Raw genomic sequence first — 16,724 nt, 5'->3', positions numbered from 1 at the left:
AGAGGATGACTTATTTCGAACAACGTCACTGCATAAAATGGAATAACCGGATGATCCGATATAACGGAATCAATTTCACTCCCCCTCAGGGAACACGTGGTTGAACGCGGGTACCCCACAAAACATCCCAAAGATTTTTTCTATTTTGAACAGGCGGCAAAAAAGTCAAAAACATCAAATAAGACGAATACATCATCAAAACATCAAGAATTCCTATCATACTTATCTCATCCAACCCGATACATTGTCGACAACCATGGCGAGTAACAAGCTGGCCAAAAAATTCTCTCATAGGCAGGAAGCAGAATCAGTCTTGGACCAAAATGATGTGATGAAAGCCATGATGGCCGCTCAGAAAGGCAAGGGGAAAGAGATACCTTCAGGTGAAGACGATGATTCAGATTCAGATTCTGGATCTGGACACGAGGATAACGATCATGAAGAGGAGATCACGAGCGACGATAGTGACAGTCATAGTGTGAATGGTGAAAGCTCATCTGGCGACATTAGCACGAGAAAGGGGATTAAGCGAAATCGAGCTTTCCAATCAGACGACAGTGACGAGGAAGATATTGATGCACCTCGCCAAGCTCAAAATGCCACATCAACCTCTCGTGTCAATCTACCATCGCGAACCTTCAACTCCATGGATTCAAGAGCAGCGCTACTCCAACCTAAAGCCGATACTTCTTCTATCTTCACAACAAATCCCAAACCTCCATCAGATTCAACATTCGCTTCTCTCGGATTATCACAGCCTCTTATAACAGCTTTAGCATCGATAAATATACTGAAACCTACTGAAATTCAATCAGCTTGTGTAGGACCTATACTGTCAGGTAAGCTGCTTTCACACTTCCTCTTTCTAAGGAACCAACAGCTTATATAGTGACATAGGAAAAGATTGTATCGGAGGAGCCAAGACTGGTAGTGGTAAAACAATGGCTTTCGCTTTACCAATAGTGGAAAGAATAGCTAGAGATCCATTTGGAGTATGGGCAGTGGTGTTAACACCCACAAGGTGAGTATGGCATCTTCACGATTGTCGGTCCATGAGGACAGTCATTGATGATCGGCATGATATATAGAGAACTTGCATATCAACTTTCGGAGCAGTTTTTGGTCGTCGGTAAACCCCTAGGTTTGACCACAGCTACTATAGTAGGAGGTATGGATATGATGACTCAAGCACAACAACTTCAATCTCGTCCACATATTATAGTAGCTACACCAGGAAGGCTATGTGACTTATTGAGGAGTGGCGGTAGTCAAAATACTTTGAGCAGAGTAAGAACACTGGTGAGCTGATGTTCTCTCGCTCAGAAGATCATCAACTGACTTCAGATTATAACAGGTTCTTGATGAAGCAGATAGACTTTTGACTCCTACTTTCGCTCCGGAATTAGCATATTTATTCTCTCAAATACCCCCAAAACGTCAAACTTGCTTATTCACAGCAACGGTCAGCGAAGCTATCATGGAATTGGCTAATAAACCTCCAGCACTTGGAAAGGATAAGCCATTCGTGTATAGAGTAGAGTCAGAGTAAGCGCCTGAATATCCTCAAGTTGACAATGATAGACGCTGACTTTCAGACCCCTCAGTACTTTGACTGTATCTCGTTTAAAACAGAAATACCTCTTTATCCCATCCCAAATCCGAGATTCATATTTACTTTATCTCCTTCAAAACCCACCACAAGATATCGACATAGCATTAAGGGCTGCCCCAAAAAAGGCTAAACGGAAAGAAGCTGAATCATATCGTCACAAGAAAGGAAGAAAACCACAACGCAAAGCTGAAGAAGAGGAAGGAGAATCGAATAATATACCATCGACGGTTATATTCACTCAGCGATGCGCCACTGCACATCTTTTACACCTTCTGTTGAATCAACTAGAAATACCGTCCGTGCCATTGCATTCACATCTTACGCAGCCACAAAGGTTACTTTCGTTAGCTAGATTCAGAGCCCAGGAAGTTCCGGTACTAGTTACGACTGATGTCGGATCAAGAGGTCTGGACATACCGGAAGTCGCCATGGTGATCAATTGGGATTGTCCCAGGAGATCAGACGATTATGTCCACAGGGTAGGAAGAACCGCGAGAGCGGGAAGAGGTGGTGTGGCAGTCACTGTCATAACGGAAAGAGATGTGGATTTGATCAAGATAATAGAAGATGATATCAAAGTTAAATTGGAAGAACTCGAACTACCTGAAGAAGAAGTTTTGGAAGCTTTGAACCGGGTTTCTTTAGCCAGAAGAATGGCTACAATGGTGAGTATCACACTTTCTCGTGATATCAAACTTGATCTTCATTACGCTTACCTGATGATCCTTAGGAAATGCACGACTCAGGATTCGGTGAAAGACAAGCTATAAATAAAGCGAAAGCCATAAAGAGAATGAAGAGAGATGCGGTCGCCAAGGCGGCTTAAACGTACATGTAACCAGGACATACTAAGTAGATCTTAGATGCATACACCTACTCTATTGATGAGATATCAAACCTTTTCACTAATATCAATCAGCATATATTTCTTTTCTTCTTTTTCCGATCCTTTTGATGTCTTCGACTCTTTAGACTGCAGGTTGTTGCGAGTAACTTTCGAAGATTGCTTTTCGAGATCCCATTGATCATCTTCACGGTCAAGAGGTGACAAGGCGCAACCTTCTGGATGGATTATAAGATCATGTGCTAATGAGTAAAGTAAAATTCCAATTGCTACTCCGACTATAGATATCGCAAACGAAGATCAGTAACTATTCACTTATACAATCAACGATGTCGAGAGTAAGGAAGGTTGTAACTCACTGGCTAATATCAACAGATCATATACTCTCCTTCGTCGGGCAAAATCATCATTCATCTGATTCATCATCTGAGTGAGGATGATAGTTGGATCTGATGATATTTGGAGGACACCTTCTTGAGTAGACATGATGTGTGAGCAGTTCTAGTTTGTTGTTTTTTTGGTTTGATTTATGGAATGAGAACGGTTCAAACAATGTATTTTTCTGGTCTGTATACAATATTTGTTCTCAAGTGAGTGAGATTCTGTCGTAGTCCGATATGTGATTTACCTGAACAATTTTTTATTGACGTATCAATGAATTATTAGAGAATCCTCCTTTATCGTTATTGTACATCTAAACCTCCTTTGATCCCACCACTACAGAAGCCAATACGACAATGATATGGACAGCAACCCCTTCCTATTTTCACGGGGCGGGTGATAATGAAGTTTGCTTGAGCAAATGCTTCATACAGTCTAATGTTGAATCCTAATTGGTAAGGCAATTTTGATGAGGCTGGACACTCAAACGCATTTTATTGCGTCTCCAGCTCAGACGAGATTGATATCTCCTTGTTGATGTACCATGCATTTCTTCAATTCTGGTCCTACAATCCGTAGCTGTATTAGTCGTGATCATAACATATTACGAGAGGTCCAGTAGGACTTGATGAATCGTCTATTATAATTAATCGCTTAGTCTTGCATACCTGATGGCCAAAAGTAAGATATGGTGACTTCGGTGGGGTTCAAGCTGTTCCATCATACATCCTCACGTTTTCGTGCTCTGTTATCCAGCAGATTCTCTGCGCAGGTATGGTTTCATACTCCCGAGTGATATCTAGTCGCTCCTGATTCCTTTTGTATCGATTACTTCTGCGTCCTTATGACCTGTACAGAATGGGATAGCAATAGCATGAAACGTTTGTTTTCTAAATAGACCGACGGTCGCTCGGGCATAGCTAGTAAGCTGCAAATTTCAGGCACCAGCACGACATGTATCTTTTTCATCATAGACCTATTTTGCTTTTGACAGCTGCAAAAGTGTATTTCTTACTCTTTCTTTACATGCTCTCATCGTTACTTCGACATCTCAAACTACCTTATCAAAGTATCACTAGATATAGCAAGATGTCTTTCGGTCAATTGGAACCCAACGAAAAAGGTTTGTCTTAAGCGCAATGGGCGTTTGAAATCTCACTGCATCAGCTGATAACAACTTGCGATGTTACATAGTTCTTGTAGGTTGTATCGGTGGTTCAGGTTTATATCACCTTGACAACCTGACTCCTGTGTGAGTGAAAGCTCTTTTGTAAGACCTCGCGCCGCCATGGTTATTGGTAGGAAAGAAAAACTAAAAGCTGAATGTACAACTTTTTGTGAATATAGCAAGAAACTTGATATCACTACACCCTGGGGAAAACCTTCTTCACCCATAACCATTTCCTCTCTTCCTTCAGGAGCTTTGATTGCATTCATATCAAGACATGGACCCCATCATACCATCACACCTACTGAAGTACCTGGACGAGCCAACATAGCTGCTTTGAAACACATAGGATGTGAAGCCATCGTTGCCTTTTCAGCCGTTGGATCTTTAAGAGAAGAGATCGCTCCTGGACATTTCATCATTCCTGATCAAATCATAGATAGAACAAAAGGTATTAGAGAAGATACATTTTTCAGAAATGAAGGTGTCGTCGTACATTCTATGTTCGGTGAACCGTTCTCAAAGAAATTGAACGAATTCGTAGCTCCAAAAGTCGAAAAAATCTTAAAAGAAGCTGAAGGACAAGTAAAATTACACACAGGTAAAACTGTCGTTTGTATGGAAGGTAAGTTTGACATTAGATACAAGACTATAATGACCCATATATTGATCACGCTGGTTTGTGACCTCAGGCCCCGCTTTCTCCACTCGAGCAGAATCTCTGATGTATAGACAATGGGGTGGTGATATTATCAATATGTCTGTTATTCCAGAAGCCAAACTTGCTCGAGAGGCTGAGTTAGAGTGAGTGAGATTCTCTTTGACATGTCATCGTCCTTTCAATAGGCCTTCGCAAAGCCTCGTTTGCTTGGTACTGCCGTCATCTTATGCTCCAGCTGACTCTGTCTGCATGTTTTAGCTACACTCTCATCTGTACTTCTACCGACTTTGATGCCTGGAGAGTTGGGGAAGATCCAGTCACGGTCGAAGAAGTCATTAAGACTCTCCATACCAACGCGGGAAACTCTAGAGCTGTCGCTGCAGGTCTTTTACAAGATGTTCATGATGTAGTTGCTGAAGGGGAACTCTTGAACGAAATTAAAGGTTCCATGAAATACGCTTGTATCACTCGAGTCGAGGTGAGTTATACTTCTTATTCATCCCTTTGGGAGATCCGATCATAAATTTGCAGACAATGGCCCCCAAATCAACAATTGATATTCTGTTCGATCACTTCAATAGGACCTGAAACGGAATTTTACTGACAGTTATGACCTCGGTTTATCACAGTCACAACCTGAAGATGCTAGAAAGAAGTTTGCATACATCTTACCTTATTTCTCTGATTAGAATCATATCACCCAGAATAGATTAGAATAGAATGGCGTACTATGCTGCGGAAGTCATGTATACAGAGTTATGGCATATGTGTTTTACTTATACTTAAACATACCTAGTACGAAGAATATTCGTGAATTGACAAAATTGTACTAACAGCCAGCAAGCGATATACTATGAGGCTGGAATGACGCGATGTACTTGAGATAAAATCATAACCATTCTGGTCAGTCGTTTTTCGCATTTTGACGAGACATTGTCATGCTGTAAGACGTTCATTATCCGTGATATCTGTATACGTGGAAAGCTTCCTCAATATGGAATTGTTCTTCTCTCGCTCCTCCCCCTTTTCTTCCCCCTTCTTTCTCGCCTGCCACCTCGCGCCTCATCCTTGCACAGCACCACCACTTCTCCCTTCTGCTCGCTTCTCCCCCTCTCGTTGCACATGGCCCACCAGTCTCACTCACCCTGGCCTTACCATTCTACCCTTCCCAGAGGTTCAGAGACTAGGGGAAGGATAGAGGTTCTGCACCATTTAGTAGGGACGTCTCTTCCTTATGCGTTGGACTTTGATTCGATATCCCCTTCAAGCCTAGTGATAATGTTATACCTGCAATCTTGTACCTGGTTGCTGCTTACCGAGTGAACATTTAAAGTGGAGGTCATCCCATATTGTGTTCTGAGTAATGTTGACGCGAATCCAAAATCACTATCGTTCATTCCTTCGTTATCTCCAGCTTGACCGTATATTCCTTTGTAAAGGCGTATTCACACAAGACATGAGAATCGTGAATGTCGATAAAATATGACAGGTGACTTCGACGAAAATCCGCCCACCGTACTGGCTTCGAGAAACTTCCCCGGTATCATTCCTTCAACATCACATCATAATGTATCATGGAGTGATGATGGACAATGTCTCTTCATTACCAGAAAGGGTGTAAACATAGTGGTATGTCTTGCATCACACTCTCATATAGTTTAGTCTCAATGATGTATACTAACGGGGACCATATTTAGACACCCCATCTTACAACCACACTTCCTCCACCTACAACTCTTGTTGATCCCACTTCATCTCTCGATAACCCCACTGCAGCGATCAACGAATCGAAACGACGTGCAGCTCTTCAAGCAGAAGCAGATTCAGAAGATGAAGGCCTGGATACATTCGAGGATACTGCTATTCCAAGTGAAAAGAAGGGGAAATGGAGGATGAGAAGACCCAATAATGGTGAAATAAGATTTTGGAGTACAGGTATCGAAATTGACAAAGATGGTTCAAGGGAAGATGTCTATGGCTGGAGTGACATCGGAGGTAGGTCAACGGTCTTCCTCACGCACTTATCTCATTCCGCAACGCGGACTGACAGCTGAGATTTTCCACTCGTGATGTGGTCAGACGAGATCACCGCCGTGTATACTGAGAAAGAAGTAACGACCAGACAAGCTATTTGGTCACCATCAGGGCTGAGTGATCTGGGCGGGTAAGCTGGCCTACTGTTATTCCTCAACGATGCAGCTGACAGTATCCCTACAAGGTGTCTACTTGTTGTGCTCAACAGTGCGATGCAGGTATCCGTCTACGCTCCAAGAAACGATCCATACACAAAGCAATGGGATGAGGTATGTGGAATCAGTCGTGTCCTCTGTATCTTAGGGTTTCATAACAAGTCGTAATGTAGCAGCTGATATTCCATGGAGTAACAGTTAGCCGACTTAACGATGTTGACGAAAGGTCTCCTTTCACAAGAAGCCATCAATGCTGAAATGAGCGTGGAATCAATGTTGGAATCAAGGACAACCTGTTAGTGAATGAGTTTCTACAGAAAGTGAAATTGCTCATCACGATAATACAGGCGTCAGGTGGTCATCACACATTCCGCTACGCTCCATGTCAGGCGTAGATGGTAGCTTGCTAGCAATGAGCAATCGAGCTGGAAAAGTCGCTTTTTGGACGTGAGACTACCATATCCTTCCGATTAAAAATTCTGGGTCTAGCTGAATATGAATTTACAGCTATGGAACAGAGAAAAGATTTCATCGGGCTCATTATTTCGATGTTTGTGAGATAGGCGGATGGGTTGCGGATATGGCGTGGTCTGAATGGAAGGAAATTGAGGAACAGACATGTGAGTTGCCTTTGTCCTTCAAGCGAAATCCAGCTGAGATCCCTGCAGATGAAGTGCATCTAGCACTTGCTCTCACAGATGGCTCGATACGTGTGATGACCCTACAACGGAGCGTTCAGCAGGATGTATCAGGAATCCAGAAGTGGGATATAGATGTTCAACCGTCTGTCATCATCGATCGAGGGGATAAGCGGAATATATCGTCTATAGAATGGATCAATGTGGGTCATATGTCGGCTGTTCCGAAATATGTTTTGAGGTGTCAATGCTAACGAACTACTTAGGATGTGCTGATATGGACTAAATCTGGATCAGTACACATTCTTGCCGGTGAAGGAAATCAGACTGTTCAGTGGAAAGGCACAATCTCATTGAAGCTAGAGAGAGTAGGAAACTGGGCAAGTGCAAATGGGCTCGGACCATGTATCGGTGTGTAATTTTCCATCACCTGGATAGACTTGTATTGATCTATCTGCGATAGGCGTACATCGTATGAACCACAACACCATTCTGATTGTCCTGTCTTCTCTTACTGCACACCTCATAACAAACTTCACCACTTCTCCAATACTCGCTGATCCACGTGATTCCTTAAGAACTGCATTAGCAATGCGAGATGCCTTTGAGGATCACCTTTCTACAGATTCGTTAATCAAAACTAGATTTAGGTCTGTGGAAATCAAACCCGAAGCTTGGACTGCAGATACTTCCGGGTGGACAAATTTGGGCTGGGGTGGAATAGGAACTTGGGTAACGGAGTAAGTGTTCATCCTTGGATTCATCGTCATAAGTATTGCGGCATTTGCTGATTCGAATTCTGAACAAAGGCCAGTCAACTTCCATTCGCTTGATAGCGCCACAGAGGGGAAACGATCAATGAATTTAGTAGTTGCAAATCTGGGGGGATCCTGTCCATCCCCAGACTTATCTGTAATAGATGCACTACGGAGTATACTGGGAAATCCTCCCAGCTGTAAGCTTAATCTACGAGTCCTGTTGAGGGGTTTGACGCTGACTCTGTCACGTAGTGCTTTTCACCTCCTCTGGGAGGTTATTGATGCCTTACCTTTTACACATCATAACTCTGAGACAGCCTGAGTCTCAAGCCGAGCATTTCCTAAATCTGGTCAAATCGGACACCGATGCCTCAAGTTTTGTCGAACCAAAAGGAAGGGAACTGATCGAGGGGTTTTGGGGAGGAATTGATCTGGATCGAATGCGGTTGAAGTTCGTTCTAGCTTCGTGGTGTGCGGTAAGTAATTGTCTACGTTTCGCCATATTCAGTCTCGCTGACCACCCACTACAGGCTACTTACCCTTCATTTGCAATTCAATTCGAAGAAACCATGGCTATCATATCAAAAACAATCGTTTCGTACCTGATAGCAACTCTTCTACAATGGACCGATTCACTTTCTCAGTTGTCCAACCTCAGCCCTATAGATCAGCAGTTCCTTACGCAACTACTCAAAGCTGCACGAGATGTCCCCTCAGAAGACAATGAAATGCAGCTGGCTCCGTTAGCTGCCAATTTAGCCAGAAGCTTGAATCAGGATGGAGCAATTGGAGGTTTGGAAGAATCAGAGGAAAGGTGTCCGGCTTGTAAGACAGAAGTCGGACCTGAGGGGACATGTGCGAAAGGGCACGTGTGGTGTAAGTCTCTCCATTGCAAGTGCAACTGAGTGAAAACTAATCGCTAATGAAACGAAACTATAGCTCGATGCTCTATAACACATCTTTTGATCACTCATCCCCATTATCGAGTGTGTTCAACCTGTCCAGCGATATCTCTTCTCCCTCAACGGCATCTGCAAACTCCTATATCGGTTGATAGGGAAGGTAAAGATCAAGATTGGGCAAGATTTGTACCGATTGAAGGAGGAGAAGATAGTTTGATTCAAGTAGCTTTGGAAGCTGCGATAGGTTGTCCGAGCTGTGGAGGAAGATGGCAGAGAGCTGTATAGACATGTATAATATACTATGCCTTACATTATCTCTGGGAAATGTAGATGCCTGCACGATGATCGGGTAGGTGGCATTCGGGGCAGTGACAGCACGGCCGTTCGATCAACGGCATTTCCGTTGTCTTAGGCCGTAAAGCAACAACCCTTCACTGAATACCAAATCCTCGGTTCATGATCACTTGCCTAGCCTGTGTACCTAGATTTGGGGTCATGTATACCAAATCTTTGATATACAAAAACCAAAGATACGGGATGAATGCACGTTGATATACCAAATATTTGGTTCGTCCCCTTTTTCAAGATGCGCGTTATTCCGATTGTTCGTACAAGTGTCATAGCGGAAATTATCGGAAGTTTTCGCTTTTTTGGTTTTGTTTTGTTTGTTTGGTTCCATTTCTCCTGTACGTACGTGGAATTCAACTTGAGATGCTTCGGATTGGTTTCTGCCCGTCTCATCCCATATCGTCATATCTCCCATACGTACGATGTGATGAATATCCGGAATTACGACTTGCATCTTTTGGTTTATTGTCGACCTACTCTGTCTAGTAAAGCTGAATTGGTCAAAAGGTAGACGGAACGATTCGGGAAAATGATCGTTCATTATATTTGGTTTGAATGAAAGATCTTGAAATATCTATTGAGCAACAGACGATGATGAAACATATAAATAGGCTTATACCTTTCATTTGAATAGTTGGCCGCTGTATATGATATATCAATAATTGTCGACATCTCATAGATATTCACAATCCTACACAACATTATCTATTGTTTATCCCTTTGATCTAGATAGAATAGAATACATTTTCCAGAACATCTCACCATGTCCACTTTAGCGATACGTTCAACGACCTTGATGAGGTCAACACACCTATGTCGACCTATTCTCCTACAAGCTCAATTACTTCATCATCCAATTGGCATTGCGTCGAGTAGTCGATCATTCTCCGTTTCTGCAAGGAGAAGCATACAGAAAGATGAACCTAGACAGGCTAGTCTAGCACTTCAATCTGACGTGAGAGAAAAAGAAGAACACTCTAAAAATAAGATCGTAGGAGGAGAAGGTAAAGGTGTAGAAGGTCCTCATTACCAAGGTATGTCAATTTTCATTATCGTGACGTAGGTAAACTGTTCTGAAGCTCACAATCGTGCTGGTTTGCTTATCTGATGAAATAGATCAAGTACCATTAGCAACAGATACATTGGCTGATGAATCAATAACTGGAGCTTGGACAATGATGAATCCCATTTACACTGAGTCGGTATGTATCACGCCTCTGCAATTTAATCAACTAACGACCGGATCTTGTCTCTTCTCTCAGGAACTTGATACGGTGAAAGTGGTAGGACGAACTCCGGTGACGATTGGAGATAAAGCAGCTCATCGAACAGTCAAATTTCTTAGAAAAGCATTCGATGTCTTGACAGCTTATAAAGCAGTGCCTATTCCACAATCGGTTTTAAAACAGAACCCAATTCCTATTGCTGAATTGAGAGCCAAAGGTCAATTATTAAGTCATCATAAATGGTTGTTCAGATTCATCCTCTTGGAATCCATCGCCGGTGTTCCAGGAATGGTTGGAGGTACATTGAGACATCTCAGAAGTATGAGATTGTTAAGAAGAGATGGTGGATGGATACATACTCTTCTTGAAGAAGCTGAGAATGAACGGATGCATCTTCTGTGAGTACGACGATACAATCTTCTTATTCTTCTTTCCATTCTACTTGAGATGATTGAAGATTGATAGCTGATGATCTATGACTGTATGACAGCACATTCATGACTATGGCTCAACCGACAGTATTCACAAGAGCATTAGTACTTGCGGCTCAAGGAGTATTCTATAATGCTTTCTTCCTCACCTACTTGTTTTCGCCAAAAACGGCACATCGATTCGTCGGCGCATTAGAAGAAGAAGCTGTTCGAACTTACACACATTGTATAGAAGATATGGAGAATGGTTTAATACCAGAATGGAATGATGTCCCTGCACCTAGAATTGCCATTGATTATTGGAGATTACCGACAGACGCCAAATTGCTAGATGTCATAAGAGCAGTTAGAGCGGATGAAGCGACTCATAGATTCGTCAATCATTCCCTGGCCAATCTAGATCAAAAGAAAGATTTCAATCCTTTCGCTTTGGTAGAAGCTAACGCTCAAACAAGAGGTGAAAAGTGGGGGTGAGTAAATTTACCCTTGAAATATTCCCCATAATAATTGATGCTAAATCGAGGTGGGACAATATATAGATTCACAAGACAAGAATCGGCTGATTTCGCCAAACAACAACAGCAAAAATTGATGGAAGCTTCTAAGCAAAAACACATCGCCAGCCATTAGTCAGGTAAAAGACCGACAAACTCGCATTAATCAATTCAGTTGATATCGCGAGAGTGTTGGCATCAACAAGTTTCCGCAAATAGCTTTCTTCTCCCATTTCGCAATGCAATAGAGCGTCTTCTACCTATATTTTATAATTGTAATCTATCATGTTGTGTCATGTATCTTCTCTAATACTACTCCTGTCCACTAGCCTGTGATCATAATGTCTTACACTCATCGTCTCATATTCCACATTTGTTCCAAGAGTAACAAGATGTACGGGCATATCAATGACAACAGCATACAGTCCTTTCCGAAATTTACGGGATTCGGGCTTTGGCCATCTTAATTCAACAAAAGATATTTCGTGCAGGAGATGGCTACGAACATCATACTCCGTATCGAAGTCATATATAGCCTCGATCGTTGTTCTTTGATAGTGAGATCACCTTTCAAGTACACATACGAGTGGTCATACCAATTTCTGTAACCGTATCAAAGTTGCTCCTAGCTAGAATAGTAAGTGGACAAGATAGACCTACTCCGTTACAATAACATAAAGTCAACGTAAGTGAGGTGATAGAACTCCGTTATCTTCTTAGATCAATTCAAAGCTACTCGTATCGACGGCTTTCATAAGGTATAAATAGCTCGTTACAGACCGCACGTTTTTTATTATTAATCTGTCCCACGAAAAATATTATACAGATAGTCGAAATCGTTAGATACCGAAAAACAGATATCGATATAGATACAATGACAACTCAGATTATCAAACACGCTACTATAGCAGGCGTACAAGTACCTGCTTTGGCAATTGGTAAGTCGAACCACACAATGGATGATGGACTTTTCCCCTTGTGGAAGATTCCCCAAAGTGAAAGTCAAGGCTAACAGATGTTCTTTCTTGGTCTTATAGGAACTTGGGCATGGGGAGATAAGACTTGGGGTTATACACCTGACCAACTTCCTGGTATTCAAGAAGCATGGAGAACGTCCGTCAAATCAGGTTTGACTTTCTACGACACCGCGTGAGTGTTTCCCCATTGATTATCGATTAAACCCTCAAACGGCCGTCATGCACTGACGTTTCGAGGTAAATCTCCCGGATAGCGAGGTATACGGAGGTGGAGAATCAGAAAGGATTATTGGAAATTTGATTCGAGAAAGTACTGAAGAAGATAAAGCAAAATTATATATCGCTACCAAATGTTAGTACATCCTTCCTGACCTTTTCTTTATTTCAGATCAAAGAGTCACGAATGAAGACACAAGCTAATGGAACACGACATTGTATATCTACCAATTGTGTCAACAGTTCTTCCTTTCCCCCAACCAGGATCTTTTTATCTCTTTAATCCACCTCTGGTACAAAGATTACAAGCTTCCTTGAAAAGATTGGGATTATCTTCCATTCCTTTATATCAAATTCATTCTTCAAGTGGATTAGGTTCTTTTGAAAGTCTAGCAAGTGGTTTAGCAGAATGTATAAAATTGGGTCTATGTAAAAATGTCGGTGTGTCAAATTTCAGTAAAGATGAATTGTAAGTTCATATTCTATTTCTCCGTTGTGATCATCATTGTCATTCTTGAATGGGATGTGAAAGAAATATCCCTTCCGATGCGATGGTATAAATTTCATACGCAAAGAATCTGCTAACACTTGTCATTGATCATTATCACTTCCCGTGGTAGGATTAAATTCTCTGATATATTACAGAAACATGGTATCAAATTAGCCTCGAATCAGATCGAGTTCAACTTACTTCGTCAGGGTCCTGAGAAGAATGGGTTATTAGAAGAGATGAAGAGGAGGGATATAGCATGTTTAGCCTGTAAGTATCAATATTTAAGCGGCAATGTCATTTTTCCAAGGTGGTTGAATCTGATGCTTCGTAATTTTTCTTTATTCTATGGATAGATTCTCCGCTTGCTATGGGCAGATTAACGGGGAAATACAACGCTTCTAATCCTATTCCAAGTGGGAGGAGGTAAGTCTTTCTTCCCTCTTTCTTACACAATTGTCAAGATGAGATCGCTTATCGTTTTTCGGTATTTACAGGTTCAGTAGTCAATATACTTGGGAACAACTTGCACCCCTCATAGAATATATGAAAACCCTTTCTGACAAACATGGAGTATCAACATCCGCTATAGCTTTGAACTGGGTTATAAGCAAAGGTGCAATCCCATTAGGTGGAGCAAGAAATGCTAAACAAGCCGAAGAGAATTCTAAAGCCTTGACATTCAGTTTGACTCAAGAGGAAATAACACAGTTGAGTAATAAAGGATTTGAAGGTAAAACGTGAGTCACCACTATCCACTTTTCAATTGATTATAGATATGAAGACGTAATTGCTAGGTGATCTCAGCTGATAGTTTTGAATTTCGTTTCAAAACCAGATCTTGGCTTTGGCAAAGAGGGTAGAATATTATAGCTTCGCATGTGTATATGTGTATGTGTGCGTCGTGAACGGGATCTGAGATTCATCAGAACGCCTGGAAAGATTGTTGCGCCGAATTTTACCTTACGATTGGTTGAGATAGCTGCTTCATGTACTCAATTGTAAACTAATAGAATCGATGCAAATATATAAAACGTGGGTTTGAGAAATAGGCAGTACAAACATTGTAAAACACTATAATCGATTGGGAAGAAAGGCAACAACCTAGCATATTCTCCTATACAGTATCGCTCTACCACATTCAGGTATCACAGGAAACCACTTCTACCGCTTCTCTGTCCCATTCTTTGACCCATTCGATAGTCTCATCCCAATTCCTAACTCTGAAAACACCTTGTTCTCTCCCCAACTGAATCTCTTCAAAGGGGAGTGGTAATCCAGCTAACATCCTTTGGTTATAATCCATCAATTCGACTGGAGAAGTCAATCCGCTTCTGGATTTATTCCAACCATATTCACCGAATAACAAACATGGTATAGGAGGTGAAGCGTTAATGATCGGTTCGAGATTACCATGATGATCGTCAATGAATAAAGAAGCGGATAATTCTCGAAGGATCTGCCAAAAGTATCAAACGGTAGTCAATAAGAAAAGTGAACAAAAAACATATGTACAGCTCTTTCAACTGAAACTCACCTTCAATTTACCTAAGCCACCTTTACCTTTGCCTACACCATCTCTCCATAAAGCTTTCAATCTTTCATTTAATTCGTTCTCGAAATCATCATCATCACCTTTGTCTTCAATAGGTCTATTCACTTCACCATAAGTACCTGTAAAATGAGCTTGAACGATGACATCTTCAGGTTTATCACCTATTGTAATACCTTCTTGAATCAACCAATCGATCATTCCTTGTCGATCCGATTCAGGTCGGGAAGTCACTATATGGATAGGATGGCCTAAACCATGTAAAGTACGCAACGCATCTGCGAATCCTGGAATAGGTGAGGTGAGCGGTAATAAGTTGTTTAAAGTTTGTACTTTTCTTGCTACCTCTGCATCATTCTGGGTGAGCATAAGTTCTCTTCGCGTGAGACGTCGCGAATGGAAGTCACATGAAGCTCCTCAAATGTAAAGCGATTATGAACTCACCAGCAGGGGTACCCCATCCTCTGTTTTGCCAAAATACATATGTTTGCAGATCGTCCCTGTAAACCATAACCGACCTCTATCAGCTTTCTCCTACCGAACCCAATTTTCGCGTGACGCTGAATCAAGGGGGGGGATTTAGTAGGACTCACACAGTCAAGTCCGTACCGAATTTGGCATTATGTTCTCTGATGAGGGTAGCCATATTTTGTGAGCAAACATCATCGAAATCAATAGCTATCAATCGATCATTCTTGTAAACTGGCTTCTCCTTGCACACCTCTTTTTCTTTCTCCCAAGTCTGCGCTGCATCGTCGGTATTCTGGTCTCTCTCAGATGCTTCCACTTCATTCTCCGTGTTCTCCTCCTTATGTTCTTCCAAAGGTCCAGGTCCAGAAATTCATGTCTCATCTTACGCATTTCTTTATCCCAATCTGTCAGTCCTTCATGTTTACCTCTTGGCATTGGGAAATTAGTCATGACAGAACCGTGAACGGCTATTATCGAAGGATCGGCAGAAGTGGAAGTGATCAATGGAGTGTCATTGCCATTACCTGTTGAAGTGGCAGCAGGGGAGAATGCCGACCCAGAAGGAGAGAAAGGTGTATCAGCTAATTTACCTCTCGATCTACCTCGATGTTCAGGATTACCCCTAGACGAAGTAACACCCTCTTTGGAAGTGTTGGAAGTCGAATCATCATATGATGGGGTAGACATTTTACGATTTCCATTCACGACCCCGACTCCGGTTAACGGTGTAGTACCTCTAGAAGTTGAATGAGTGGTTTCATTAGGTATCGAAATTGGATTTAGGGTAGTAGCAGGTTGTTCTCGCATTATAATGATGATAATTCGTTTGACTAGGAATCGTAGAACGATGGGAGCTATGAGTCGAAGGCAGATTTGAGAAGATTCGACAGATTGAGTGGAATGTAGAGAAAAGTGAATGGTCAGTAAATCCAACTTGACAAGGGAAAATGGTAGTCCCTTATATAGACAAAAGTCCCTGTCAATGTTGAGCTAGATACACGACTGACTCGAGCGTCACAAGAAGACCCTTTCACCTTGATCCTTTGTAGATCCGCTCAAGCAAGCGTCATATCTGGGCTTCCTTCCTTGACAGCATCTGGAAAGAAGGGAAGCCGATGACGCCCTATTCCAAATACCTGATGTATGTAACGTGTATGAAAGCAAACATTGGAAAGAGAGGTTGGTCCGTAAATCCAAGTATGACACAGGGAACAATGTGTTTTATAATGCATGATATGTATGAGTATGAGATGATGTACTACCAGAGAGAATCGTTAGTGTCTTATATGGTCCGTGGTATCGAAGACGGGAGAACAACAGCAAAGTCATATTCTAAACATACCAAGAAGTCTTTCTTTCTGTTTCT

The 16,724-nt window shown here is 41.9% G+C and overlaps 7 protein-coding genes across 7 annotated transcripts; 5 read left to right on the top strand and 2 right to left on the bottom strand.

The window, feature by feature from the left end:
• Positions 1-256: 256 nt before the first annotated feature.
• IL334_003309 (ATP-dependent RNA helicase DBP8) lies at positions 257-2,438 on the top strand (the record flags this gene model as incomplete). Its single annotated transcript, XM_062935043.1, has 6 exons — positions 257-839; positions 898-1,021; positions 1,089-1,299; positions 1,355-1,545; positions 1,605-2,277; positions 2,343-2,438. The coding sequence occupies 6 exons, from the start codon at positions 257-259 to the stop codon at positions 2,436-2,438; spliced, it is 1,878 nt and encodes a 625-aa protein (XP_062791094.1).
• A 66-nt stretch (positions 2,439-2,504) lies between these two features.
• Positions 2,505-2,942, bottom strand: IL334_003308 (uncharacterized protein; the record flags this gene model as incomplete). The annotated part of the gene is made up of 2 exons (XM_062935042.1): positions 2,505-2,734; positions 2,816-2,942. 2 exons carry the CDS (start codon positions 2,940-2,942, stop codon positions 2,505-2,507), a joined length of 357 nt encoding a protein of 118 aa, XP_062791093.1.
• Positions 2,943-3,926: 984 nt separating this feature from the next.
• On the top strand, positions 3,927-5,355 carry IL334_003307 (S-methyl-5'-thioadenosine phosphorylase; the record flags this gene model as incomplete). The annotated part of the gene is made up of 6 exons (XM_062935041.1): positions 3,927-3,960; positions 4,032-4,089; positions 4,185-4,630; positions 4,698-4,809; positions 4,925-5,144; positions 5,296-5,355. The coding sequence occupies 6 exons, from the start codon at positions 3,927-3,929 to the stop codon at positions 5,353-5,355; spliced, it is 930 nt and encodes a 309-aa protein (XP_062791092.1).
• Positions 5,356-6,148: 793 nt separating this feature from the next.
• IL334_003306 (uncharacterized protein) lies at positions 6,149-9,438 on the top strand (the record flags this gene model as incomplete). The annotated part of the gene is made up of 14 exons (XM_062935040.1): positions 6,149-6,295; positions 6,364-6,661; positions 6,746-6,830; positions 6,885-6,969; positions 7,054-7,150; positions 7,203-7,302; positions 7,363-7,475; positions 7,524-7,696; positions 7,760-7,904; positions 7,957-8,233; positions 8,303-8,448; positions 8,504-8,727; positions 8,782-9,127; positions 9,191-9,438. The coding sequence occupies 14 exons, from the start codon at positions 6,149-6,151 to the stop codon at positions 9,436-9,438; spliced, it is 2,484 nt and encodes an 827-aa protein (XP_062791091.1).
• Positions 9,439-10,264: 826 nt separating this feature from the next.
• Positions 10,265-11,788, top strand: IL334_003305 (alternative oxidase, mitochondrial; the record flags this gene model as incomplete). The annotated part of the gene is made up of 5 exons (XM_062935039.1): positions 10,265-10,535; positions 10,618-10,703; positions 10,764-11,125; positions 11,218-11,628; positions 11,698-11,788. The coding sequence occupies 5 exons, from the start codon at positions 10,265-10,267 to the stop codon at positions 11,786-11,788; spliced, it is 1,221 nt and encodes a 406-aa protein (XP_062791090.1).
• A 738-nt stretch (positions 11,789-12,526) lies between these two features.
• On the top strand, positions 12,527-14,198 carry IL334_003304 (uncharacterized protein; the record flags this gene model as incomplete). The annotated part of the gene is made up of 8 exons (XM_062935038.1): positions 12,527-12,590; positions 12,690-12,801; positions 12,884-12,981; positions 13,089-13,314; positions 13,466-13,605; positions 13,692-13,761; positions 13,833-14,075; positions 14,174-14,198. 8 exons carry the CDS (start codon positions 12,527-12,529, stop codon positions 14,196-14,198), a joined length of 978 nt encoding a protein of 325 aa, XP_062791089.1.
• Positions 14,199-14,476: 278 nt separating this feature from the next.
• IL334_003303 (uncharacterized protein) lies at positions 14,477-16,165 on the bottom strand (the record flags this gene model as incomplete). The annotated part of the gene is made up of 5 exons (XM_062935037.1): positions 14,477-14,794; positions 14,873-15,234; positions 15,332-15,387; positions 15,481-15,634; positions 15,745-16,165. 5 exons carry the CDS (start codon positions 16,163-16,165, stop codon positions 14,477-14,479), a joined length of 1,311 nt encoding a protein of 436 aa, XP_062791088.1.
• Between the last annotated feature and the right edge of the window lie 559 nt (positions 16,166-16,724).

Source organism: Kwoniella shivajii, chromosome 4 (assembly GCF_035658355.1).
Source record: "Kwoniella shivajii chromosome 4, complete sequence".
Classification (NCBI taxonomy): Eukaryota; Fungi; Basidiomycota; class Tremellomycetes; order Tremellales; family Cryptococcaceae; genus Kwoniella; species Kwoniella shivajii.
This window is presented reverse-complemented; position numbering and strand designations above follow the sequence as displayed.